The 26,138-nt window shown below is 40.1% G+C and overlaps 1 protein-coding gene across 4 annotated transcripts in view; it reads left to right on the top strand.

Annotated features, from left to right (window-relative positions):
* The window catches only part of SLC36A4 (solute carrier family 36 member 4), a 108,491-nt gene that overhangs the window by 22,182 nt on the left and 60,171 nt on the right, over positions 1-26,138 (top strand). For all 4 annotated transcript variants that reach the window (XM_037377294.1, XM_037377297.1, XM_037377296.1 and 1 more), the window contains exons 7-9: positions 4,527-4,754; positions 6,571-6,669; positions 25,278-25,447. In XM_037377294.1, coding sequence (XP_037233191.1) covers positions 4,527-4,754; positions 6,571-6,669; positions 25,278-25,447 — 497 coding nt within the window. The remainder of the gene's footprint in view (positions 1-4,526; positions 4,755-6,570; positions 6,670-25,277; positions 25,448-26,138) is intronic.

Genomic DNA, 26,138 nt, shown 5'->3' with positions numbered 1-26,138 from the left:
TGCAGCAATACTGGGGCAGGAACACACTGGCATAGGAAAAAGAATCTGTGCTCGAAGGAGCATGGTTCTTTTTTGTGCCATAGTTACTTTGCTTTGCCTGATTAAGCAACAGAAGACCTTAAGTAGAGCCTTGGCATTTATCAGCTTGCTCATGAATATTTGAGTTCTCTGGAGAAGTGTTCTTTTCTCATTGTTTGCTGATACAGCATGAACATGTTTTCATTTTTTGACTTTCCGGGAGCACTTTATTAGATCTTTAGCACTTAGAAGATGACCCATCAGTGGGATGCTCCATACTAGAATTTAGATTTTTTTTCCCCAGTTTTTATAAAAAAGTAAAAAAACCTCCCAAAACTTAGGTTTTGATCCTGCTAGATGTTGAGAAGTCCATAGACTCTATAACAGGAAGAGCAGGTTTTGGGGTACAGGCAAGGAAACAGGGGTCTTGGTTGAAGAGACTAAGGAAACATTTCTTGCTTCTGAGATCGTTCTTCTAAGTATCATGTTCATCAGTTGAACTGAATTTTCTGCTGTCACTAGCTGTGCATTAGTTGTTTCCTGAGTTGCCTGACATAAGGAATCTGGTAACCAGGTTTGCACAAGTGTTTGATCTTCCTGGATACATCTGAAGTTGGTAGATGCTGTGCTTGGGCTATGAGACATTAGGTGAAGCACTCCTGGAAAGAAAACAGACATTACACCATAATGTAAGTTAATGTTTGAATAACTGAGGTAACTTCTGATTAAGTCACCTTGTAACTGGGCACATCATTAGCCTTTGTAGTCGCTATGTCTAGGGACCTCAGTGGTTCTGTACTTCCTTTCTAAAACCACAATGATACTTCCACATGTGTTTTATGGAATTATTTGTGGAACTCCCAGGTGCAGTCATGATAAGCACAGAACAAAATGCAGATAATGTGTGTTCAGGTTGGAAGTTGAACAATGTTCACTGAGTTCTGTGACATACATAAAAGAATATGTATGTAAGCCTTTTTCAGTAACAGATCCATTGGATGGATAAGTGAAAAGATTCTTCTAAGTTGGCTGATATTCCATTGATATTTCAGATTATGTTGCTTTGTTCCGGAAAAAGACAGTTAGATAATAATGTCTGCTGTTCGTGGCCCAGCATGACTGCCATGTGCAGTAATGCACTAGCAACAGGAGACTGAAAGTATTTGTTGTCTGGAATAGGAATCTGAGACTATATTAATTCTAACATCGAGGAGACTAGGTTAGACAGATAGTGAGTCATAGTCCACCCTAACATAATCAGCAGTAAACTTGCACTGAGCTAAACAGCATTTGAGAAAGAGTCTAAAAAAACCCCAACCCCGCAACAAAATGTACTCCTGCTGCTTTGTATTTTGTTACTTGTTAGAAGAATTTTAAGTGTTATCTGATGAATTTTTTTAAAAAAATCTAGTAAAACACTTTCAAAGTGACCGTAATGTTAGCCTGCACTTGAACAAATCATTATGATCTCATCTTCATTAGAGGTTTCCTCTGCTGCTTCTTACTGTCACATCTCCCACAGCCATTTGTTCCACTCTAAGAAGGAGAACAGTAATCATTACTTTTTATAATTTTTGCATTTTACTTTCTGACTCAGCTTTCTTCCACTCATCAGTCACCCTTGCCTGTTTGTTTAGCTCTCCCACAAGATAAACCTTTGCTGGATGTGGTCTGGTGTGTGTCTTCTGAATCAATGTACAGAATCATTATTCTGTCATGTCTCAAAACCCACCTCTGCAGTATGGATATTGCCTGTGGCCTTGCCTAAACCCATAAGTGGTACTACCTTGATTGATGCTATTAAAGCTGCTTTATTGATATGAAGTTGATTTAAAGGTGTATATATCCACAAAAGGGGATAAACTGACCTCCTGCACTTATATGTCAGTATAACTGTGTCCATAATGACAGTTACGTGCTTACATGTACATGTATGTGTACAATAAATTAATCCCCAAAGGATTTTAGTAATGCAAAAACCTGCGTGTAATGGACATAATTAAAACACCTTGACAGTCAACAGTTGAACTGAAACTTTGAAAAGTTTCTTTTCTTTAATAAATTAAAATATAAATTTTATAAGTCATGGGCTTCACATTTTATAGCTGATGTTTTCAATGGGACTTACATGCTCAAAGCACATTATAAGTTCTTAGAAAACTGTCTTACAAGTCCTTGTGTGCAGAGCAGCTCTGGCTATCTGCAAATGATGCAAGTAAGTAAACACAAGAGACTTGTTAAAGTGTTCTGTGTTTCTATTTGAAGCATGGTGGGAAAGTAGGAAACTTGTACAGAGAGCTGTACTTCATGTGGCATTAGGGAGGTAATTTGGTTAAGTGGTTGACATACTGCTTGGTAAAGTGGAGTTACTGCAGCTGCGTGAATTCACTAGAATTCAGTTCTAAATGTATTTAGATCTTTGTAGCTTTCTAAAAATGTTATCATAATGAAAATAACAGACATTAAATGTCTTGTAAGTGACAAGATTCTTGCAAGGTGGAAACTGTTGGTGTTTGAAATGAGTGGTGGTCTCTGCTTTCATTTAAAGTGAGATTTCTGCAAAATGTGGTTGCAGAATTGTATCTTTTGTCTTTGTCATAATGATAAAATTTGTTTAGTGCTTTTTGTTAGAGAAAAGACTCTTAATTCTGTTTTGTTGAATTTGTGGATTGGTTGAAACAATGGAAATGAAGTGAATTGTGCAATTATTTTTTCTCCTAGACTTCTGAGTTTTGGCGTACTGGCCAATTTGAATGACTTGGTTTACATACACTTGGTTTTAGATTATCAGCTGACTCCCTCTGCCTCATGACATAGTGCCAGTGTCCCTTGATTGCCTACCATATCTCCAGCCTGTCCTCTTTTCTCCACTTCGTCCTCTTCCTCAAAGTAAAAAAACCCACACAACAAAACCAAAAAGCCCTGTTGTACTGTGACCTATTAAATAAAATAAATGCCATTATGTACTGGCAATTGTAGTGCTTGCTTAGGACTGCCATGGCTACATAAAAACTTACGCTGTAATGGTAATACTTGCCCCTTTTATTTTAACAGCTTAACATGTTTGGATTTTTGAGGCAGGATCTATAATCTTACTATTTCACTTGCACAGATGATAACTGACAGTTTAAAGAACAAACCACATAGAAGGAATTGTCCGTATATTAATCAGTCTTGGGATTGTGCCTGTGAACTGTGTGATAAGGATAATAACATATAAGAATTGCTACACTTGTATGTATACTTCCACACTTCCTGGGATTATAGGGTTATACAGCCTTCCTCTGAGTTAATTTCTGTATTGACTGTGGCTAAGTAGTTGGTAGTCTGACAGTACTTAGGAATCAGAGTGTTGTCTTCAGTTGTTTTTTTATATACTGATTTCCCAATTGTGTTTAAGTCTTTGTGCTATAAGGAACTGCCCCTCCTCCCCCCTGCCTAGGTATCTTTTCACAGTTGTCAAGGCCAAGGCTTTCTGCAGCATGAACAGGTTAAGCACAGTCATGTGCTGATTTGTAAGATGGCAAATGCAATGGAAGGGAAAAGGAAAGGATACACTCCTAGGGAAAAGGCATGATAAGATTAAAAAAAAATGGATTTGAACTGTTGTTGTTTTGTAGCAAGCACGGTAATTGCCAGCTCTTGATGTTTTGATGGTGGTGTGCACATAGCACAGAATGCATTTCCACAAAACGAATGTTGGCAGTTATGGCCACATTAACGTTTTTCTGAAAGAAGCAATGAGAGCTGTGAATAGTGCCAAACTCAGTCTTCTGAGCTGCACCATAGGCAACTGTTGTAATGTTATATACAAAAAACCTAATACTCTTTCATGTTGTATACTACTGTTTATCTATAAGCATTAATTTATGTCAATTTTGTGGATACAGGACTTTCAACTCCGAGCTAGCGGTTTTTAAATTGAGATAACATTGCTTAGTAAAAGAGCGAAAAATGAAATAATTTGTATTAGAAGAAAGACAGGGAAGTTCATATTCTAACATTATTTTGTATGTATGCTGCTATGATGTGTATGGCAAAGGCACAGGTTATTGGGCACTGAACTCAGGTACAATAGCAGTTGGTCATCTAACCCCTTTACTCTGCCTTAGAAAAATTCAGACTCTTAAGATTTAGGCCTAGATCCATCTTGCTTGCCTTCATTTGGTTTGTTTTACCAAACTCGCCCTTTCTGAAAGAAATCTGATCTAAACTGCTCTTGTGGCTTTCCTCTTTAGTCAGTGGTGTGATAAAGACGCTTTCAGGTCCTGATTTTATCACTTGTCTGAAGGATGAAACACTTGCTAAAAGTGCCTAGTCTTGTCCTCTGCACTGAGAGTTACAGGGATCTCAGAACACCCGACACTTAGCAGGTAAAGCAGAAGGACAAATGACACTTAGCAGATAAAGCAGAAGGACAAATTTCCCTATAGAAAAATAGTGATGTGACCATATACTCAGTGCTACCACTGTGTAACACTTTTTTTTTTTTTTTTTTTCTTCTACAGGTCCATGAAGGATTCTTGGAAAACAAGAACGCTCCCATAAATGTCAGTGCCACCAGCAGTTCTTCTGAGAAAAGGAGTACTGACTTACGAATATACATGCTGTGTTTCCTGCCATTCATAATCCTTCTGGTCTTTATTCGTGACCTTAAGAACCTGTCTGTGCTTTCATTGCTTGCCAATCTGTCCACGGCTATCAGCCTGGTGATCATTTACCAGTACATTGTTAGAGTGAGTATAAAAAATTTTATTATCTCTTTTTTCAGTGTGGCAAGTTATATTTGTTGCATATGGCAGTTGGTCTCTGATAGACACATACTGACTGACAGTTTCTGAAAGGCAGAATTATCTTGTATTTAATTGAAGCATCTTAATTTAAGGAGATGCCTTAATACTTGAGACGTATTTTAAACATAGCCTTTTAAAGTACTTTTGAAAGAAAGGATAATATTGCTGCACTTAATAAAAATATGTAATGTAATGACTTGGGGTTCTTGAGTGGAAGAATACATGAATTTTTATGGGTTGCACACAGAATGTGCAAGGTTTTAATCTGTGGTCAATCTTTTTGTTGCAACAGAAGAACAATTCCAACAGCAAAGTTTATTTCTAATGTTTCTCCAGTAGAGTCAGGAAAAATTGAAGACTTTCCCTTTAGAGAATACTTATTGCAAACTTCATCTCCTGAGAAGTTGAATAGTTGCTGCGTTTTCTGGGTTGCTGCTGTTTTTCATATTTGGAGGCATTTCCTAATGAAACACATTAAACTGATGGCTTGTCGTGGTTTAACCCCAGCCAGCAACTGAGCCACATGCAGCTGCTCACTCACTCCTCCTGCATCAAGATGGATGGGGAGAGAATTGAAAAGTAAAAATGAGAAAACTTGTGGTTGAGAAAAAAGACGATTTATTAAGTAAAACAAAAGCCACGCACGCAAGCAAAGCAAACCAAGGAATTAATTTGCCACTTCCCACGGGCAGGCAGGGGTTCGGCCATCCCCAGGGCAGCCGGGCTCTGTCATGCGTAATGGTGACTTGGGAAGACAAACGCCATCACTCCAAATGTCCCCACTGATTCACGTGGGGGACATGATTCCATACGGTATGGGATATCCCTTTGGTAGGTTGGGGTCAGCTGTCCCGCCTGTTCCCTCCCAGCTCCTTGTGCCCCCCCAGCCTACATGCTAGTGAGGTGGTGTGAGAAACTGAAGGGGCCTTGGCTCTGTGTCAGCCCTGCTCAGCAACAGCTAAAACATCCCTAAATTATCAACATATTTTCAGCACGAATCCAAAACATAGCCTCATGCTAGCTACTATGAAGAAAATCAAGTCTACCCCAGCCAAGGATAGCACATGGCTGAAAAAAAAAATCACATGTAGAAACGTCTACATTTTTCTTTCTTAGGATTTTTGAAAAGTGATGACAATCACTTGCACACACAATGTAGGTAAGTGGTGAGTGCCACTGTTATTTGAGAAAGCTTTCACGTGTTATGAGACAAGTAGGAAGCGGATGGGGAGGAAGGCAGAAAAGCCAGCGAGAGGTATTGGCTGGGCAAGGAGGCAGAAGAAATTACATAGAAGAGATTGGAGGAGACAATAATTAATTGTTCTGCAGGAACTCAGCTTCTGTTAAAAAGGTTTTCTTTTACTGTCCCTTATGATTATGAAGAAAATCTATGCAGTATGAAAGCAGATTAGAAAATGCAGTACTCTTGAGAAGTTTGCAGAGGATTAAGCTTAAGATGTGAGCTTCCCCTTTAGTTTTAGCTGACGCTCATTCATACACACCAGTGTGATACTTTAAATATGTAAATTTCTAGTGTCAGTAATGTGAACCTAGAATAAATATATGTGCAAAGATCTGTGGGTGAGTGGGAAGGTGGCTATAAATATGTACCAAATTTGGGAGGGAAACCAGGGATTGTAAATAGCAATGTATACACCATATGTATTGAGTTTTCTTTCCTGTAGCATAATGCATCAATCAAAATTGTAGGAACAGCTCATGTGCTTTACATAGCACTGTTTTGCTGTGTGTTCTTCAGGGTATAGCAGATCCTCGAAAACTGCCTCCTGTGGCTGACTGGAAGAAATACCCACTGTTTTTTGGGACTGCAATATTTGCTTTTGAAGGAATCTCTGTGGTAAGTGCTTTTTATTGACTCTTCAAAATACCTGAATCTGTGCTAGACGATGGGTTACGGGCAGTTTGTCCTGGTTTCAGCTGGGATAGAGTTAATTCTCTTCTTAGTAGTTAGTGCAGTGCTGTGTTTTGGCTCTGATGTGAGAACAATGTTGATATGACACTGATGGTTTCAGTTGTTGCTGGGTGATGTTTATACTAAATCAAGGACTTTTCAGTTCCTTGGGCCCTGCCAGCCAGAGGGCTGGGGGGGCATGGGACATTGGGAGGGGACACAGCCAGGACAGGTGACCTGAACTAGCCAAAGAGGAATTCCATATCATATGACGTAATGCTGAGTATATAAACTGCGGGAAGAAGAGGGAAGGAGGGGACATTTGGCATTATGGTGTTTGTCTTCCCGAGTAACCGTTACGTGTGACGGAGCCCGGCTGCCCTGGGGATGGCCGAACACCTGCCTGCCCAGGGAAGTGGGGAATGAATTCCTTGCTTTGCTTTGCTGGGTGCGTGGCTTTTGCTTTACCGATTAAATTGTTCTTATCTCAACCCTTGAGTTTTACATTCCTTTCCAATCCTCCTCCCCATCCCTCTGGGTGGGGGGGAGTGAGAAAGCAGCTGAGTGGTGCTTGGTTGCCGGCTGGGGTTAACAACAGGAGTAAAACTGTGTCGTGGTTTATTTTGTTGATTTTGTTGAAGCACTGATCTCCCATATTGGTATGAAAAGGGTTAATTTACCTTGTCAAATAAGGCAAAAATTGAGAAGCAACAGCCCCATCAAAGGGGAATTCGGTGAATACTGATTGCTACTTGGACACTTAGTACCTTCCCGAATTACAAGAATGCCTTTCTTTCCAAATAGATTGAGACACTAGTGTAATAATAACTCTTATCATAATATGCTATATAATAAAATAATACTCAGCTAATAATATGATGATACTATAATTATAAAAATTCAGCACCTCAGTTTTAGGTGATGAGTGTGTAAAAATAGAAACATATTCAGAATCCTCCTTTTCATTTGGGATCACTGAGCACAAAGTAATTTACTAGAAATGTCTTACTCTTCCTGCTGCAAACTTGTCTATAGATCTGACTTGATAGAGATGTCGATGCTAAGTAAAAGGATAGAAGTTTCAGAATATTTTTTTTGATTCATGGCCTTCTGACAGTGAACCTCAGTTCCTCATTGTTTCCTGAAAGGTGTCAATTAAATAGATCTATCATTCTGAAAATTTAGTTTTTAAAAGTGGATCTTTTTTAACGTCTTGCTCACTGCTGTTTCTAAGGGCCTTCTGATCGCATCTCACACTAGCAAAGTTTGCAAGTTAGTTAGCACTTTTGTTTCACATGGCATATTTTAAAAAGCAGCTGAAGAGGCTTCTGGGAGTGGGAGGTCATAATGTCTTTAAATTGTGAAGAAATTACTGTAGACACTTTATTTGTTACTAATATATTTACATGCTTCAGCAAGTGTTACTGTATACTTAAAACTAAAACAACAAACCACCAACTCACTCTTCTACCACCGAAAAAACCCAAATGAAAACAACAGCAAAACAGCATGCAATTAACCTGAAATGACCGTCTGTCATTGACATTACAGAAGAGTTTTGAGATCTCTTTTGTCAGCTCTGACTTGAACCAGAATATTTCACCTTGCTGCTGCATTATAACTGCTAGAAGAGCTGAACAGGAGAACCTTTTAACTCCTATTGTGTTACAAAAGTGTGTTTTCACACATGGGATATGTGGATCTAGTGACTGTGAGTCTCCATTCAAACTGTTCTGGACTGCTTCTCGAACTGAGATGACTGATGCAGAGATTTAGCTACCATATATCTGTGTGTATCTGGACATCTTTCCTTCTGTCATTTGTCTGGGATTGTTTGATGGCTACAAGTCTTGGGCAAAAACTCCACAGTCAGTAAGACAGATTGGACTACGCTAAGCTTGTTGCTCTTAAGTTGTATAGCCTGTGTAGATAAGACTGTACTTAACTGTGTGTGGGTAAACGCGAGTTATTTGCAGGAGATCTGATAGGTATCTCAGTCATATTAGATTTGCTCGTGTGCTGCCTAGCCCGCAGGTGTGTATTTGTAGCCAGGAGATCCCAAATGAGAGTCCTGTGAGCCTCAGGGAAGTGTGGAAGGCTTACCATTTGGTAGTGGTAGTTTATTGAATTATAGGTAGGGAATTGGTATATGGTAACTATTTTCTGGCATGTTAGATCCCACATCAGACAGCTCCTTAAATTTACATCAGCAGTAGCAACATTGACTTCTAATGTAAACCTTTAAAGAACTGCCTAGAGCATTTGCTTGATTGAATTCCTGGAATTCTTAAAAGATGCATTAGTAACAACCAGACTTTTTCCCTTTTTTTTTATTCAGGAGCATGTAATGTAGGTTTCATTTGACTTGTACCTTTAAACCCTAAAAATACCGCTTAATATTATCAGGTCCTAGCATTATTCAGTTATTGCATGCATTTCTGTATAGGCTGTCTCAATTTCTTACTTGATCGTAATTTACTTTTCAAAGTAAATGAAGTGTTTCAGGTTTTTTACTTTTGTTCCTGGTGTTTATAAACTAATGTTTGTTCATTATGGTTTGATATACTTTGTGTGTGTGTACATTACACAAGACCATTAAAATGATGTGGCTACCTTTAAAAATTAAAATTAATCTGAAAGTGAAAATGTAGAGCTTAATATTTCTTCGTTATATGCAGAATGATATTAGTATGTCTCTGCTTCTCAGGGGTATTTTGAACATGCAGAATGTTTGCAGTGCTTTCTTACGCTGTTGTTGCATGCACCATAGAGAAGATTTGAAGAAAAAATAATTTTATGGGTTTGAATAATCAGGACTAAACAAAATTTTTGAAGCATGAAGTAAAAAAGATGAGTGAAGCAAAGTGAGACATTTCCACTTTACATAGTTAAGATTTCATACAATTCTTGGTGATTGATTTAATTGATAACTAGATGTTACAGCTCAGTAAGTTACCATCATAATTGGACTGTGATATATGTGTATGTGTGTTTGTGACCTCTTGCAAATGTGAAGTGAGACAAGTGAGTTTAAAATTCCCTCACTGAGATGTAAGCTGTTGTGTTTTAATTCACATTGCAATGGATCAAGAATACTCGCATAGTCAGTTGCTGTTGTATAGCTGAGGTGGCGCCTTGGTACCATGTTCCTATATCCATGTGGCTGAACTGATCTGGTAAGGAAAAAAAAAAACCCCACATTTAATCAGATTGGCTCCGTAGTCTGCTCTCTCTGATGAAGGCACTCAAAATGGATTTACATAATCTTGGTCTTGTTAGAGACTTGATTTTAGATTTTATTCTGGAATATATTGCAAATAAGATTTATTACTGTGAATCTATCTGAACATTATAAACAGATGCCTTAAGGTCTTAATTTTATCAGAGAAGGTGATTGTGATTGATTCATTTTATGCAATAAGTTGGCCATAAACGGTTATGACAGTTCATTTTTCCTTTTCCTTGATTCCAAGTATATGTTATGGTAATTCTCATCTGAGAACTGCCAGGTTAATGAATGTTACAAAGAAGGACAGCAAATGAAATTCTGAGATTTTTGGTCTGGTTAAATCATCTTAAGCAGAACCTGACAAAAGTGGAAAAATGCCCTTGGTGTGGTTTTTCCACCACTATTGTTCTGTGTAATATGGTCTTTCCTGCTAGGAATATTTAATGATCAACAATTCGAGTATAGGAATGAATGGTTTATAAGGCTCCCTATAAAACAGTACAGCTTAGCCATAGCAGTCAGGAGGATTTAATTTCAGAGATACTTAACTGATTTTGTTTTTATTATCAGGGGAGTGGCTAATGTAGACAAATAGTAATTGCCAGTTCATAAATGCCACGCTTAGCATGGAAACATGTTTGTCTGGTTTCTTTGAACTGAACAGTAGGCTGCAGGGGAAATACTCTAGCACCGATTTATTTTTTCATCCCACTATTCTAAAAAAATTTTTATACATTGATTTTTTTCTTTTCTAGTTCAGCACTTGTCATCACTTAAAGTATGACTGTAGTTCTTCAGTAATTCTATTAAAATTAGTGAGACTAAGTAAACAGAGGAGTATAAAATCCTGTTCACTATGGGGAATGTGATTCAGGGAGGTGCAGTGATTCAGCAGATTCCTGGTAGAATTTTATTCTTCATCTTGAGACTGTATTTCTCTTTTAGACGGTGAGTGTATTAATATGGGCTTTGGTTAAAACCTGTTGTTAGTTTAGGACTCATTAGCTGTCCTTGTGTAATAAGAAAATCAGCAGTATGGAAATAATTTGGAGTATTGTTGCTTTGACTTTGGTCGATCCCTAGATAAACAGACTTTAAAAAGCTTAATTTTACTGACTTGCATCTGTAATAAAGGAGGAAGGACAGCCTATTTATAATTGAAATACAGAATCTCAAATAAACCAGGGTAGTGCCTAGAAACTAGTACTTGCATAATGCTAAGAGGTAGTTAAACATTTCATCAGCCAGTGCTGTAAAACCATTTTGAGATATTTTAATTAAAAAATGTTGAATTGATGATATTAATATGATGAATTGAGCTGTTCATGTCTGCCTTCAAGGTGAATTTAAACTCCTATTTGAGGGCAGATTTGACCAATTTTGTCGCTTCACTAAAGTCCAGGCCAGCTGTTGATTTGTTGCTACAACTGCTACAGCAAAGGTAAAGTTAGCGCTGTCAAAAGGCTGATTAATGTTAATGCGTGCTAAACGGAGTGATACTTGTAACAGGATGAGAAAGTGCTGCGCTGTGTTGCTTGTGCTGTTCATTCCTTTGCTCCATGTTTGAGTTGTCTGTAAAGGTGGGGTCATTGCTGATTGGTATAAGGTACCTGCTGCAAGTTGTGAACGTCTTGGCGGCCAGGTGGTAATCGCTGCTGTGTGCTAACAGGAGGAGTTGGCATCGGGGTACCCAGCGATCCCTTAATGCTGAGTTAGCAAACAGCAACTGGGAGCTCAGTACTGTCAGTCTGGTGGTTGTAATTTATAGTGGTGAGAGTTGGTTTGGGAATTCAACACTTGTAAGATTTTAAGATTATCAGGGTGACCTTGTGAAAATTGTATTGACTAGTGGCATCAGTACAGTTTGTAGAATGGTAGTAGCAACTGAAATGCAGTACTCCTAAGTGGATACAACAGACCATTTAAGATACTTGGTTTTGTTTTAATATTTAAGTGAAGGTGTTGGTTCAGAAAGGAATAACATGTTAATTAGGAGATGGAGAAAATGTATATTCAGCCCTCAGTGGACCTTTTTGAGTAGAGGGCTCTGCTGGGAGTGGGAGAATCTGCAGCTGCTTCTTTTCCCTCTGTACTTTGGCTGTGGATTCCCTGTGCCAGTTGATGCTGCCTGGTGAATCACAAGGCTGGTGTTCAGGCCACAGAAGAGAGTACCGACACTATTTCTGGAATACAGGAGCTGCAGGTGGTATAATGGGGTGAATGTGTCTTTCACAGAACATATAACATTGTTTTGTAAGAACCATGTTTGAGAGCCTCTTGCATATTCCAAAGGCGAGTAGGTCAGTTTTTATAGTAAATGTGAGATTTTTGTTACTGAATTAAAAAGTAACTTCAGACTGTGCTCCTGAGTGTTCCCAAAATGTTGTTAAACCTCTTAAGCGTACTTTTCAGAGGAGTGTAAAAGCAAAGCCTTCAGGCTTGCGTATCCCTGTAGCATTACTATGTGCAGGTAATAGCTTTGCATAATGTTACACAGTTACACTTAATGAATATTTTGCAGTGAAAGTCTGGTTGGCTTTCTTGTTTGAAGTATAAAAACCAAATCCAAATGTGGAAGTGATGTTTTAACATGAGCTTCAGGGGGAAGGAAGATGAAATAGATTCATAACATTTAAACAAGAAAAGGATGAAATAGATCCATAATATTTAAAAAAGAAAGATAAATTTTCTTCTCTGTTCTATATAATAAACTAAGTTAAATATGGTTTCTACAATTAAGTGTGGTTTGTGGCTTTGTTTTTTTTCCCCTGTTGACTGCTGCAGACTGATTAGCCTAGCAAAGAGAAAATGTTATTTTCCAACATTAATTTCAGGTTTGGAAAATTAGGCTTCTGATATTTTAGCCTATTACTTGAAGATGTCTGTTCAAACTGCTTTTAAACTTGAATATCACAGCTTCACAGTAGAAGGCAGGGTGGTATTTGTATAGCAAAAGACAGTCTCTGGAATCTCATTAGGCAGCAGCTAACCAATTCCAGGAGATTTAAAAAAGAGAAAACTAAGTGGATTATAATTTTAAAATGTCGTTATTTGGATTTTGAAAGTGATGTGGATGAGCTTGTTAGGCCTGTGGCTTTGAGATAAAAGCCTCTCACTGTCAAAAATTCTTTTGCCAGATTAGTATTGTCCTTTAAAAAGAAATAATAATGAAACCAAATGACACTCTTCTGTTGTCTTTTAAGACCAGACTGGATTTGTCAGAAGCAGACATTTAACAGGTAGCATGACATCATCTAAATCTACTTGGCCATTTCTAGACTGGAGTGTATCAATTTCCTTTGGTGTTCTTTGAGGTGATACAAAGGCTTGTCTCCTCAAAATAGGAAAGGCGGGAGTTCTCAGAGGATGTTTTTGCATTTGGACAAACAAGCGTAGGTGACTGGAGTCGATCACTGTGGAGATGACCTGCTCCTGAATGTACGTGGTAAATGTTGTGTCAGCAAAATCTACTGTGTTGGCTGCAACTACTATACATAATCACTTGGTTTGGATGTCTTCTGAAGATGATTGATGTGAGATAGGAGGAAAAAGGTTATGGGCAGGTGGAATAGAGAATGTTGTTAGATATAGCAGATAAAAAAAGAAGTTGTATCCAAAACTGCAAAAAGTTCATCATCTGCCATATTCAGCTGAATGTTGATAAAATCTCAGGCAACTCGATATTACCTCTTTGTCAAGTTAAATGTTCCTTACCAATATGCTGGACTTCCTGAGTATGGAGGAAGTTCCTTTGACCCTGAAGAACCATTTGTTTGTGCATATTCAAACTTTAATACATCCTGTATTGACAGTGAATCTTACAAACAGAAGACTCTGAGTACGAGTTTCTTTCAGGCCGCATCCCGTACTTGATGCTTGCAACATTCAAATGTTTCTTTTTCCTTAGAAAACCTAAGATATACATGCATTTACACAAATAGGAAAATAATGGCGTTTAAGTTTACTGTTTGGTCACCTGAAATGTTTCTTAATCATCACGTGATTCGGTGACTTTGGAGGAATGGGGAAAGAGCAAGAGTGACAGCATGCCAAGCTGTCGTGTTCTGCTTTGCCAGCTCGTGGGAGATGTGTTTTGGGGCCTGGTATACATGGCTTCAGTGAGGCACAAAAGCTAATTCTTCTGTTTAGACGTGACCCTGGTTTAGATGGAAAACTTGTCTGTCTTAAGTATACATGCAGTAGAGCCAGAGTGAGATGCATGCTGCTTATGCTAAACATATGTATAATTCAGCAGCGTAGTTAAATAATTTCAGGTAGAAATATTTTTACGTAATTTACTTTGCTTTTCTGGTGTCAGATTTTTTTCATTCCCCCCAGCACATTATTCTGTAATCTTTCTAAGCTGCTTCTATTTTAACTTGCAATGGTCTCAGGTAAGATTTCCTCCTTTCTGCTGTTCTGAGTGCTTATCTGCAGTGTGTGAAATTGTCTAAGTAATACTTAAATACAAGTCCTCATTATATGACAAACCTTTTGAATATAGCTATGAAGATGCAAAAATGTTAGTACTTTTTTCTGGAGAGAGCAGCTAACTGGAATAAATGCTTGTATCCTTAGTTTTAGACTTTAATATCTGTCATTTAATTGTCAGCATCTTAATTTCACCATCTTAATGATTAATTTCACTAGGATTTTTCCCACTCTCTGCAAGCCTTTTCATTGCTGAAGGTAGCATTGTAGTGTGTGTGTATATGTGACAATAATTAAAATCTAAGTTCTAGTTTCCTTCTTAAATATTTGGCCAACATAGTTGTTTTGTAGATTAAATCTACTGTAATTCATAGAATAATTTTCATTTATTCGATCAAGCATGATGGAGACAGTTTAAAAAAGAAAGTGATTTTATTGATCGGCTCAAAGTACTGATATTAATAGACCTGTGATTTTTGTCAAAGGACTTTTACACTCAGTAGTGTCCTTGAATGTTCACTAAAGAATAGTGTTCCTAACCCAAAAATTTTTTATGAATACATGTTCTCCTGATTTGAAAGAGCCCTAATCATTTGCTGTTGAACACTTCGCAAGCATCAGTAGTGGCTCCCTAATAAACATTGCGGCTTAAAATTATCATATTGATCTGTCAAGAGCAGCAGAAAACTAATCCTGTGGGAAATGGGAGAGGTGAAAAGGAAAAATTGTAATGGCAAAGGTGTTTGAAAGAAGATCATAGCAGGAAGTGCTATGTTTTGTATTCTTCAACTTGTCTTTGTTGTGTATCCTTCAACTTGTCTTGTACTGAAGCTGTTTTAGCACTTCACAGAAGCAGCGATGCGTGGCTTAGCTGTCAAGGTGCCATGCTCTCATGTCAAATGGAAGTGTATGAAACTTTCTGCTCATCTAAGAAGAGCAAATATCAGTCAGTGTCTTCCCTCCCTATTTTGGATAGATTGATTTTGTTTGGAAGAGGATGATTATTTGTTTTGATGATGGTCATATTAAAATGTAAGATGTGATTTGCAAAATGCTTTCTGTGTTGGACAACAGGCTTAAAAAAGTTAAAAGGAAAAAATAACTTCTGGAGAAAATGTCAGACTCAGATGGCAAGCCAAGTAGAATATATATAATTCCTTCAACCATTGTTAAATCAAGGCCATCAGAATTGGGCAATGGATTGGTGTTTTGTGGGTATGAGTAATTATTTTTCCCGGTGAAACAAGTAGGAAGCTGCTTTGCTGGAACCCGAGAAGATGGGATTTTGGAGTGAATTAGGATTGCTCATTACATTTCAGAAGGCAGTGTTCTGTAATGAGAACCTGTCTTCTGGATTTATTTGTATAAATCTTTCATTACAAAAATGGATGTACAGTCACCATTTGGCTTGCATCTTTCCTTGGGTAATAGTAGACACACTTTCATTTGCAGTCATAAGGGATCTGTTAAGGAACGTTAGTTTGTTTATTGTACTTGTTGCAAAACAGTGAGGTTCTGCATCTTCCTCAAGAGAGTGAGCTTTAAAAATGCATCTAAAAGACATGGACTCAGAAAGCTTGTTGCTCAGAAATTTAATTAAAAATAATACCTTTTCTGTACGACGGAAGGGGAGAGGTGCAAGGACAGAGAAGCAAAACATAGCAATGTAATAATGACATATGTCATGATCCTAATTTGACTTGGAGAAACCATATTTTTTCTGCAGACATTCCCCGGTGTTCTGCGGGGTTGTAGTTCCACCTTTCAGTGAACAAATAAATACACTGGTACTTCCTGCAGACAAGGGGTGGGCCAGGCCTGGGCTGCATTGATTTACTGAGGATTCAGCCTTCTGTCTTAGGGGGTTAGGTAGTAGAATTTATGTTTACATACCTTGAATACCTTTGATACCAGCTTCCTCAGCTTTTTTGTTTTAAATGAAAAGAGCTTTATTTTGTTACGGTAGGACATGATTATAGCTATCTTTTTTGAGTAAATATTGCTATTGGCTTTAATTTTCCAAAATTCTTGAGTTGTCTGTACCTTAATCTAATCAAAACATCTGTTTAGCTGTCTCACCTACATGAAATACTTATTTTAAAAGTTTAAGGGATGGAGAATTGCTTTATTCTTACCATTTTAGCAGTATTTCTTGGAAAAAGGAGAGATGACCGTATGCATTTAAACATTAAGCATGTCTGCTAGTAAGTTATCCATTACAGGATTAGTTTTTAGTGGCCATGACACTTAAATCACAGTTTATTTGATTATCTTCAGGCTGAATTCTCTTGTGTTTGTTGTTTTTTTTTTTTTTGTCCAGTCATATAAAATATGCAGTAGAGATTTTTGATGGGAATTAAAGTCCCCTGCAGCTTAGTTGAAGGAAGACTGAGTGGAGCAGTAATTTCAAGGCCAGGAATGAGGAGGCGATGGTATTCCTGGGGGATGTTTATACCTACTTCATGCAGCTTGAAATGAAAGAGAAGGTACTCTGTATAATGGATGATGGTAGATGAACCAGGTTATTTCAGAGATTCAGTTACGCTGCTTTTCCAGTAAATTACAGGTACTTTTGAGTTTATTTGGTGGAGGGTGAGAGGAAGATGGATTATACTTATTTAGTAAATTAAGAAATCAAAGCTTGATAGTTACTAAAGGAATCAAGTAGTAAGTTTCACGGAAGCTAATAGTAGCAACGTGTGCCACTGTCTCAAAAACAACAGGAAGAATTTTGTGAGCAGGTGACAGAGGAAAAGGTGGAGGAGGGAGAAAAATGGTGGAAAATGAGAAATTATGAAAAGGATCAGTTTCAACTAAAATATCTGATTTCATAGGTGTCAAGGGCTAAGATAGGGGACTAGTGTGAACTGGGGGAAAAAGAGCATGAAGGAAACAGCAGAAAATCAGAAGCAGGAAAAAGACCCTTTAAAAAAGTCGTTTTTTCTTTTTTAAAAAAAATATCTTTGCAACTCTGAAACTTAACTCATCTCATGGTTCTCTCACCTCCAGTGTTCTGCCCCTGGTGATCTTGCCTGGGAGAGAAGGCAATTCCCCAGAGTTTTCCCTGACCGTAGTATTTAACATCACTAGGTTGTGCAGTGGTTGTATATGTGGTGATAGGTTATAGGTCTGAAGAGTGTGGGAGGTATTGGACTAGATGAACGATACTGTGTGTTACAGCAAAGTGGCCGTTTGAATAAGCATATAGTAACGTTGAAGCCTTAGTGTGAGATAGTGTGAATTGACATGACATCTCTTTTGAGAGAAGGTGTTACTATGCAGGACAGAGAGAATCAGAGGTGTGGTGTGGTGCTGGTTGGTTTATTTTTTGGGTTTTTTTTTTTTTTTTTTCTTTCAAAGCTATTCAATCATCTAGGTGGGGTGTTTGCTGTTTAAGGAAATAATTGAAAAGAATTGAAGAGTGGAATTAACTTCTGGCTCCAGAAAAGGTACAAGAAAGCATGTTCAGCTTCAGTGTTCCAAAAAGGAAGCAATAAACCCCCCCCAAAAAAGGATTTGGGAAAGGAACCATGTCTCTTTCACATGCAGTTTAAATGTTACGTTTTCTGAAGTTGTTGCTACAGGGACTGGGAAGAAAGGTAGAGTGACAATCTATCCGGCAGCTGCTACCCAACAGTGACATAGTGTCAGAAGAAGCACTGACTGCCATCAGCCTCTGTCTCCTTATGAACACTTCATGGATCTTTGGGATCCTGATGCAGTTTAACAGTTTAGGGAGCAGGGAGTTTGGGTAATATATGTGTAATTGGTTTTCATTTGGCTTCATGTTAGTCCTGTGAAGTACAGAACTTTTCCGCTTGTCTGGAATAATTGATACAGGGGTACTGTGTAAAACCTGGCTCAGTTCTGCCAAGGGAAGCATCTCCTGCAGTGACAGCAACTGTGCTGTGTAGGGTGCCTGACCCTGGGAAGGCTCACTGCTGAGGCTGGAAAAGGGGACAGGGTCACCTGGACCAAGGAATGTGGGAAAGGCTCCTCATCTGGGCAGGCTGGAGGCAAATCTAGTCCTGATACCACCTCAGGGATAAGCAGGGAGAAATTAGCAGTTTCAGATTTGAAGATCTGGTCTTTGGCTAGTGATATTATTACTCTACATTTCTTTTTCCATATCTTTTCCTTAAATTCAGTATAAATGAAGGTTGCAATGTTAAAAGGAGATTGTTGATGCGGGGACACGTTTAGATGTAGTATGTTTCATTTTGACCTAATCATTACTGAGCATGAAGTGATATTATTGAGGTTAATGAGTAAACTTGATTGTACTGGGTTTGTATGGCCAGGTTTTGGTGTTTGGGGGGGCCGGGGTGCCAGGGGCCGGCTGCAGCGGGGGGCTGCGGGCAGCTCCCCCCGGCCGGCAGAGCCGCTGCCCCCCGGCTCCAGGCCGGGCCCGCCGCTGGCCGAGGCCGAGCCCCGCAGCCGCGGGGGCAGCGCCGCGGGGAGAAGGGGCTGAGAAGGGGAAAAACCCCCGCGGGGGGGAACAGCGGCGGCAGCGAGGGGGGCCGGGAGGGGCGAGCAGCAGCCCCGCAGCCCCCCGGGCCAGGGCCGGGCCGGGCCGGGCCGGAGGAGGCCGGGGGGGCTCCGGGCGCCGCAGCAGAGGCTCCCCGGCAGCCCGCGGGGAAGGGCAGGGCAGGGCAGCCCCCGGCGGGGCAGGCTGTGCCCCTCAGCCCACGGAGCCCGCGGGGGAGCAGCTCCCCCCCGCAGCCCGGGGCAGGGGGTGCCCGCGGGGGGCTGTGACCCGCGGGGGCCGCGCTGGAGCCGGCTCCGGGCAGGGCCCGTGGCCCCGCGGGGAGGAGCCCGGGCCGGGGCCGGGCTGCGGGCAGGGCCGGTGCCCCCGGGGGGGCTGGAGCCGGCTGGGCCTGAGGGGCTGCGCCCCGCGGGGGGCCCCGCCGGGACAGGCCGTGAGGAGCCGCAGCCCCGGGAGGGCCCCGCGCTGCAGAAGCCCGTGCAGGGCTGTCTCCCGTGGGAGGGCCCCGCGCCGGGGCAGGGGCAGAGGGCGAGGGGGAAGGAGCAGCAGAGACAGCGGGTGATGCGCTCACCGCAGCCCCGTTCCCGGTCCTCCGTGACGCTCAGGGAGGGAGGAGGGAGGGAAATTGGAATTGAAGTTGGGCTTGAGAAGAAGGGAGGGGTGGGAGATGGGTGTTCTTAAGTTTTTGTTTTAGTTCTCGTTACCTTACTCTATTTTGAATGGCAATAAATTAAACTAATTTCCTTCAGTGGAGTCTGTTTTGCCTATGCTGATAATTGCTAAGTGATCTGCCTGCCCTTATCTTGACCGAAAAGCTTTTTCTATTTTCTCTCCCCTATCCAGTTGAGGAGGAGGGTGACAGAGCAGCTTTGGTGGACACCTGGCATCCAGCCAGGTTCAAACCACAATGCTTAATTTAATGGATGGTTAAAAAGCAAGAGTTAGTATGCTTAAGGGAATTGTCCTATAATGTTTTTAAATAGCTATTTTATTTTCTTTAAGTCTTTTTTTTTTTTTTTTTTTTTTTTTCTTGGAGAAACGTGGGTCTTCAGACTGGGGTTAAATGCAAAAGACTGAAAAATTGCAGTACAGGTAGAAGTTTAAAGGAAATTTATATTTGAATACTTCTTCTGGATGTAAGCACGTTGAACATAATGTGTGTTGCTGGTCCTTTGTTTTCCTTTATGAGCTAAGTTTGATAGACAACTCTATGACAGTCTTGTCTGCTTGTACAAATAAGTTTATTGAAATATAAAAAGCCTAAAAATAGTAATAAAATCATAACAGCTGTTAATAAATATAACAATATTTGTAGGTTGCCTGTGAGGAATTGTAAATGGTACTTGCTCTTTATTCTATTGATTTCACATTACTTCAATTCACATATTGATGTCTAGGTTGAATTTCTCATAATAATAACATTTTCAGTTTTTTCACATATGACCTATGGGAAATCATAGCATCTTGCTGAAGGTAACAATGTGCATCATTAGAACCACAGGAAAATTAAGTTGGAAAAGACCTCTGGAGGTAGTCAAGTGCAAACTTGCTCAAAAAATGCTCTACCTTCAGCTGGATGAGTTTCCTTGGGACTCTGTCCAGCTGAGTTATGAAAGTATCTGAGAATGGAGGCTCTACAATATCTTTTGGTAGTCTTTCCCAGTAATTTGCTGTTCTTTCTAAAACAATTTTTCCTTAGGTACAACTGAAAATTCCCCTTGCTGCAGCTAATCACTGTTGCTTCTCATTTTTTCATAGTGCACCTCTTAGAAATTGGCTCTGTCTTCTATGCAAGTGCTCTATCCCTTTGGTTAGCTGAGGGCTTCAAGGAGATTCCCTGCTGTCGCCTTCTCTTCAGGATGAATAAACTCTGCTCTCAGCTTCTCATGTGCTCCAGCCTGCTAGCCACCTTGACCTCCCTCAGCTGGACTTCCCCCTATGTCAATGTCTGTCTTGTGCTAGGTGGTGAAAACTGGACATGGTATCCAGGTGCAGTTCAAGTGCCACAGAGAGGAAGAATATTTGACCTGCTGCCTCTTCTCTTGCTGGTGTAGCCCATGTGCATGCACAGTCTGCTTGAAGGTGGGCTGGTGACTCATGTTTGACTTCTTGTCTGTCAGGATGCCTGGGTCCCTTTCTGCAGAAATGCTCCCTAGCATGACAGTCCTCAACTTCTACTTCTGCATGGCATTTCTCTGTCCAGTGTTGAGGACTTTGCTTTTGTCTTTGAGCTTCGTGAGGTTTCTGTCTGCCCAGTCCTCCAGCTTGTTGAAGTCCCTCCGAACTGAGGCTCTACTTTCCTTTTTATCAACTGTTATTCCCAACTTAATGTCATCTGCCAACATGCTAAGGATATGTTCTGTCCCATGATCCACGTCATTAATAAGGATATTAATCAGCATCACCCCTACTATCAACCCTGCAGGAGCAACATAAGTAACCGGTCTCCTGATGAACTTTGTACCCTTGGAGCCTTCTAGCCCAGACTGTTTTCACCCAATTTGTAATCCTGCCATCCAGTTCCTGTGTCTCTAATTTTGTTAAAAAGGATGCTGTGGGATCCTGCATAGGTAGCCTGGCTCAGCTGAAGTAAATGACATCCACTGCTTTCCCTTTATCCATAGAGCCAATCTTTTAATTTCAAAGGGCCGTGAGATTGGCTAAGTGTGGTTTATCCTTGATAAATCCATGCTGGCTTGGGGGTTCAGAGAATGCTTTGGGCAGATGAGGCAACCATTGCCCTGAGCCTTGCCTGTGAGGAAGGAGCACTTCATAGTCCCTATAGTCTTAGATCTGGATGGTGTCTTCCCTCAGGAGTTTGTCTTGGTTCAATCCCGACATGTCAGGGGTGGCCACTCAAGCTGGTGCAAGGGACCTTGCTGTGCAGCTAGTCACCACCTGTGTTATGCAGATCCAGCAGTGGCACATGGTCTTGAGCAATGTCTCCAGGCTTCCTGTGCACCCCCTCCCACAGCCATGACTGCGCCAGCTGCCTTGATCCTGGTTACTGGAGCTGCCTGGGGTCAAGTCCCTGGGAGGCTGGACCCGAGTCCCTTCACTGCCTCGCAGCATTTGCTGCTCAGCAGGAAAACTCCTGTGCTGTCTTTCAGCTCCCAACTGCTGCTTGCTTACCTCCTGGATGCTGCTGCGTGCTCCTTCCTCCTGCTCTGCTCTCTGTACAGGGAGTGGAAGCCATTCTGCATTTGTGTGTATATAAAATGTCATTACTAGTAATAGTTATTGATTAAAATCTGATGCAGTCATATAAACTTATGGACATTCTAAAGAGAAGATAAGCCGGTGTTTGTTGTACATTTGTAATGTTTTTCTATTTCAGTTGGAGGTTTAGCCAAAAGTAGGAGGTTTCTTTCTCTTCTGCATTTTTATGAATAGCCTGCAGGGCTTTTTTTGTGAAAGAAGGTGTAGAATCATAGATGAGTTTTGGTTGGAAGGGACCTTTAAAGGTTCTCTAGTCCAAGCCCCCTGCAATGAGCAGGGACATCAACTAGATCAGGTTGCTCAGAGCCCTGTCCAACCTGACCATGAATGTTTCCAGGCATGGAGCATCAATAATGTCTCCGGGCAACCTGTGCCAGTGTTTCACTACCCTCATAGTAAAAAAAAAAATTCTTCTTTGTATTTGGTCTGAATCTAAACTAAAAGAGGGTAAAACCGTCACCCCTTGTCCTATCGCAGCAGGCCCTCCTAAAAAGACTGTCCCTGTCTTTCTTATAAGCCTCCTTTAAGTCACAATAATGTCTCCCTGGAGCCTTCTCTTCTCCAGGCTGAACACCCTCAGATTAGCCTTTCCTCACAGGAGAGATGCTCCAGCCCTCTCATCATCTTTGTGGCCCTCCTCTGGACCCACTCCAACATAGCAAACAGTCCCATAGTCTTTGAGTTGAGCTCCTTCTGACTGTGAAACCACAGGATTTTAATTTTTTGCCCCCCTGTTAGTAGTCCCCTACAGATTGCTTTTGCAATTTCAGAGGCAGGCAGTCCCCAGCATCCCTTTTGTGACAGGAGTTATGTGGAAAAACATCAGATTTTTTTCATGACTGGCATGTGTGTCTGTGCTCTCCTTCTGCCGGGAATGTAAGGAATGAATGCTGGAGACTTCGGAAATCAAATCTCCGGGCCAGTGAACTTGAGACACTTGATATCTGTAAGCTGGGCAAGCAATTGCCACTAAAGCTCTGCAGAGATAATGTAGCTTGGAGTAAGATCTTACTGTAACAATTTATGTTTGTTAGGATTTCCAGAAGCTGTAGAACATGGCAGAACTTATGAAGAAAATGTATTCTGTTTATAATCACCAGAGAATTAACGCTGATAATTTTTATTACTGGCTGAGGCTCAAATACTGTCTGTCTTTAGGAAGTCAAGAATGGGAAAACTTGGATGAAGGGAAAAATTGCCTGTAATTTTCATCCTTCAAAGCTCTTAGTAAGGAGGCATATTAAAACAATCTACTTCCAACTGAGGGCAAAATAAATTGAAATGCTGTCTGTTCTGCCTGGAAGTTTTTGATGCGAAATACAAAAAGATGACTTGCTAGGCACTATGTGGACACAGAAGCTTCATTCATTTAGAGGAATGAACAAATTTTTTGTGTGTGGCAGTAAAGTAATACTTCTAGCCACATGTCTCCTTTTGTATTTTTCCTGCTGCCTAACACTATCAATTTAAAATTGATAAAAGTTTTGAAACTCTTCTTTGTTTAGGTTTTGCATTCTCCACCAGATTAAGTTACGGTGCAAGGTCAGATTGCTTTTGGGAGGAAAAACATCAGCAATGGAAGCTCTGAATTGCATAAAGATCATCCTCATTTAAGATCTTTAACATTTTAATTGAAAATGAATGAAAATTTTGAAATGCCTCCGAATGTGCTTCTTTTTAGAGATCTCTGTGTTAGCAAGTAGAAAATGACTTCTTCAGGATTTCTAGGGTAGGAGAAATACAACTGTGTGGGATGGATTGGCAGTGGTGATGCTCAACAACAGGTCAGGAAGTGAATACCACTGAGTGACCAGAAGGAAAGGAGTAATTGCCCTATAGAAAATAATATGACAGAAATTCAAATATATCAATTTGTTAATTAGTGGATGAAAGCTGCTTTTGTCATAACTTACATTGGTTAAACTGAAAACAGTAAATACTCAGTCATTTAAAAAGCAATTTTCTGTAATGTAATGGACGGTAACTTTTACAGGGCAACCCTCTTGCACTGAAACTGTTTTGTCTGTATTGGATTTGGCAGAAGTGTTAACCAGAGACGACAAGCTTGTTAAATTAGTTCTGTACTGTTAATCAAATATAACCTGCATGTCTACCGAAAGATAAGCTGAACTGTGGTCTTTATTCCATTGACTATATTGACTAGATTATAGTTACCTGTCTTCATTACAGAAGCTTAGATGTTTTACTTAGATGTAGACATAAAACATTAGGTGTCTTAATCTTCAGCTATATCCCATATTGAGTGTCTGAGGTGAGTGTACAGTTCTGAAAGAGACAGGGAAAGTATGCTTGTCTAGGAGCATCCACATACCTTCAGTTTGTGTTTTAATGAAGACGTGAAAGGATCTGTTATGCTGATGCTATTCAAAGTGGGAAGAGCAGATTGTGAGCTTGTTGCTTGGTTTTTCTGCCTTGCCTGGAATTTTTGTCTTCGTGGCTAAAAAGTTAACTTGGAACTTATTAAGCATATTCTTCTATATGCTATACAGTTCATGTAAAAGGCAATCTTTCCCACGGACTGCATGCAGTAATAGTTGTAATGTGTCTTCACTTTGAAGTGATGGCAAGCCCAGCAAGGCTATAGTTCGGGCTCAAAGCACATACGCTATGTTCAGCAAAAGCAGTGCTCAGTGTGCTTGGCCCTGTCTGCCAGAAAAATGAAAAAGAGCCTGGGTCTGTATTCTGGTAGTCATGGACTCAAGGTTCCCTGCCAGGAGAGCTGAGGCTGTCTGCTAAGCGTGAGCTTTTGTGTCAACCATGTGCGTGGTAGGTTTGTCAGTGATGCAGACTGACAGTGCAGACATACCTAATAAAAACAGAATAACCCTTGGATTCTGAATGATTCTGTTTAAAAAAAAAAAAAGTAACCTTACTCATATGTATGGGTATATGCCCACACGTATTCTATTGTCACTTTTTCTAACCTATAAATACTGCTTTGTCTTTCCACACTAATGCTGTTTTGCAAACAATATAGGTACTTTTCAGTAATTGAACTTTTCTATTGGGTGCATAAACCACTGTGATCTTTCAGGCTGTAAAGCGTTGTAGAGTACTTTTATTTATTAATAAAATCACCGAAGTTTTGGAAATTGGCTTTGAAGGGGGGGAGAAAAGTTGTTTTACTGTGAGGACGTAAAATGTAATTGATTTTCCCTCTATTTCCAGGTACTCCCATTGGAAAACAGAATGAAAGACACAACACGCTTCCCAATGGCACTGAACATTGGTATGGGAATAGTCATGACCTTGTATATCTCACTCGCTACTCTAGGGTATCTGCGCTTTGGAGATGAAATCAAAGGCAGCATAACTTTAAACCTGCCACAAGATATATGGTAAGTGCACAGGTGACTTAAAACCAGTAATCTAGAAGGCAAAAATATTGCAAGGGTTGTTCATTGCCTCAGTGCTGTCATACTTATAACTGATAGGTGCTCAAACTGTTAAAAAAAAATTCTGTATATACTGTCTCTGTGGCTTCTTTAGTATGGCTATGATCCTGGCCAGCAATTTCTTGCATATTAAATGGAATTGCATATGGAAACGGATCGATGATCTTTATAGTAAAATAGCTCTGGCAGGCGGTAGTGCCAGGTGTATTGAAGGAAGTAATATGTGGTTTCCATATTGCATATTGCAGTTCTGAAACCAGCTAGTTTTATATTGGATATAGTGGCCTTTTTTAGTGGAATCACTGAGTTTAGCAGGTAAACAACTAGAATAGAAGACATCAAAGCTGAATAGATTTGTGGTTCAGATGCAAGTCCATGGATAATGTATAATAATGGCTTCCTATCAGAAAAATGAAACTTGTGCTTGCCAGTGTCTCAGGGATATTATAATTTTGATTTAGCTTTTCTTTTTAATGCTATGGGAGCTCCACATATCACATGCTGAAGAAACACTGAAGGCTATTTCAACTGGTGCATTGTTAGTTCTGTATCTGTCTATGGATGGATATATACTGTAACTATTAATTTAACTTCAATTTGTTCAGTACCTTTGTGTCTGATGGGCCTAAAACTA

The sequence above is a fragment of the Falco rusticolus genome, chromosome 2 (genome assembly GCF_015220075.1).
Source record: "Falco rusticolus isolate bFalRus1 chromosome 2, bFalRus1.pri, whole genome shotgun sequence".
NCBI lineage: Eukaryota > Metazoa > Chordata > Aves > Falconiformes > Falconidae > Falco > Falco rusticolus.
This window is presented reverse-complemented; position numbering and strand designations above follow the sequence as displayed.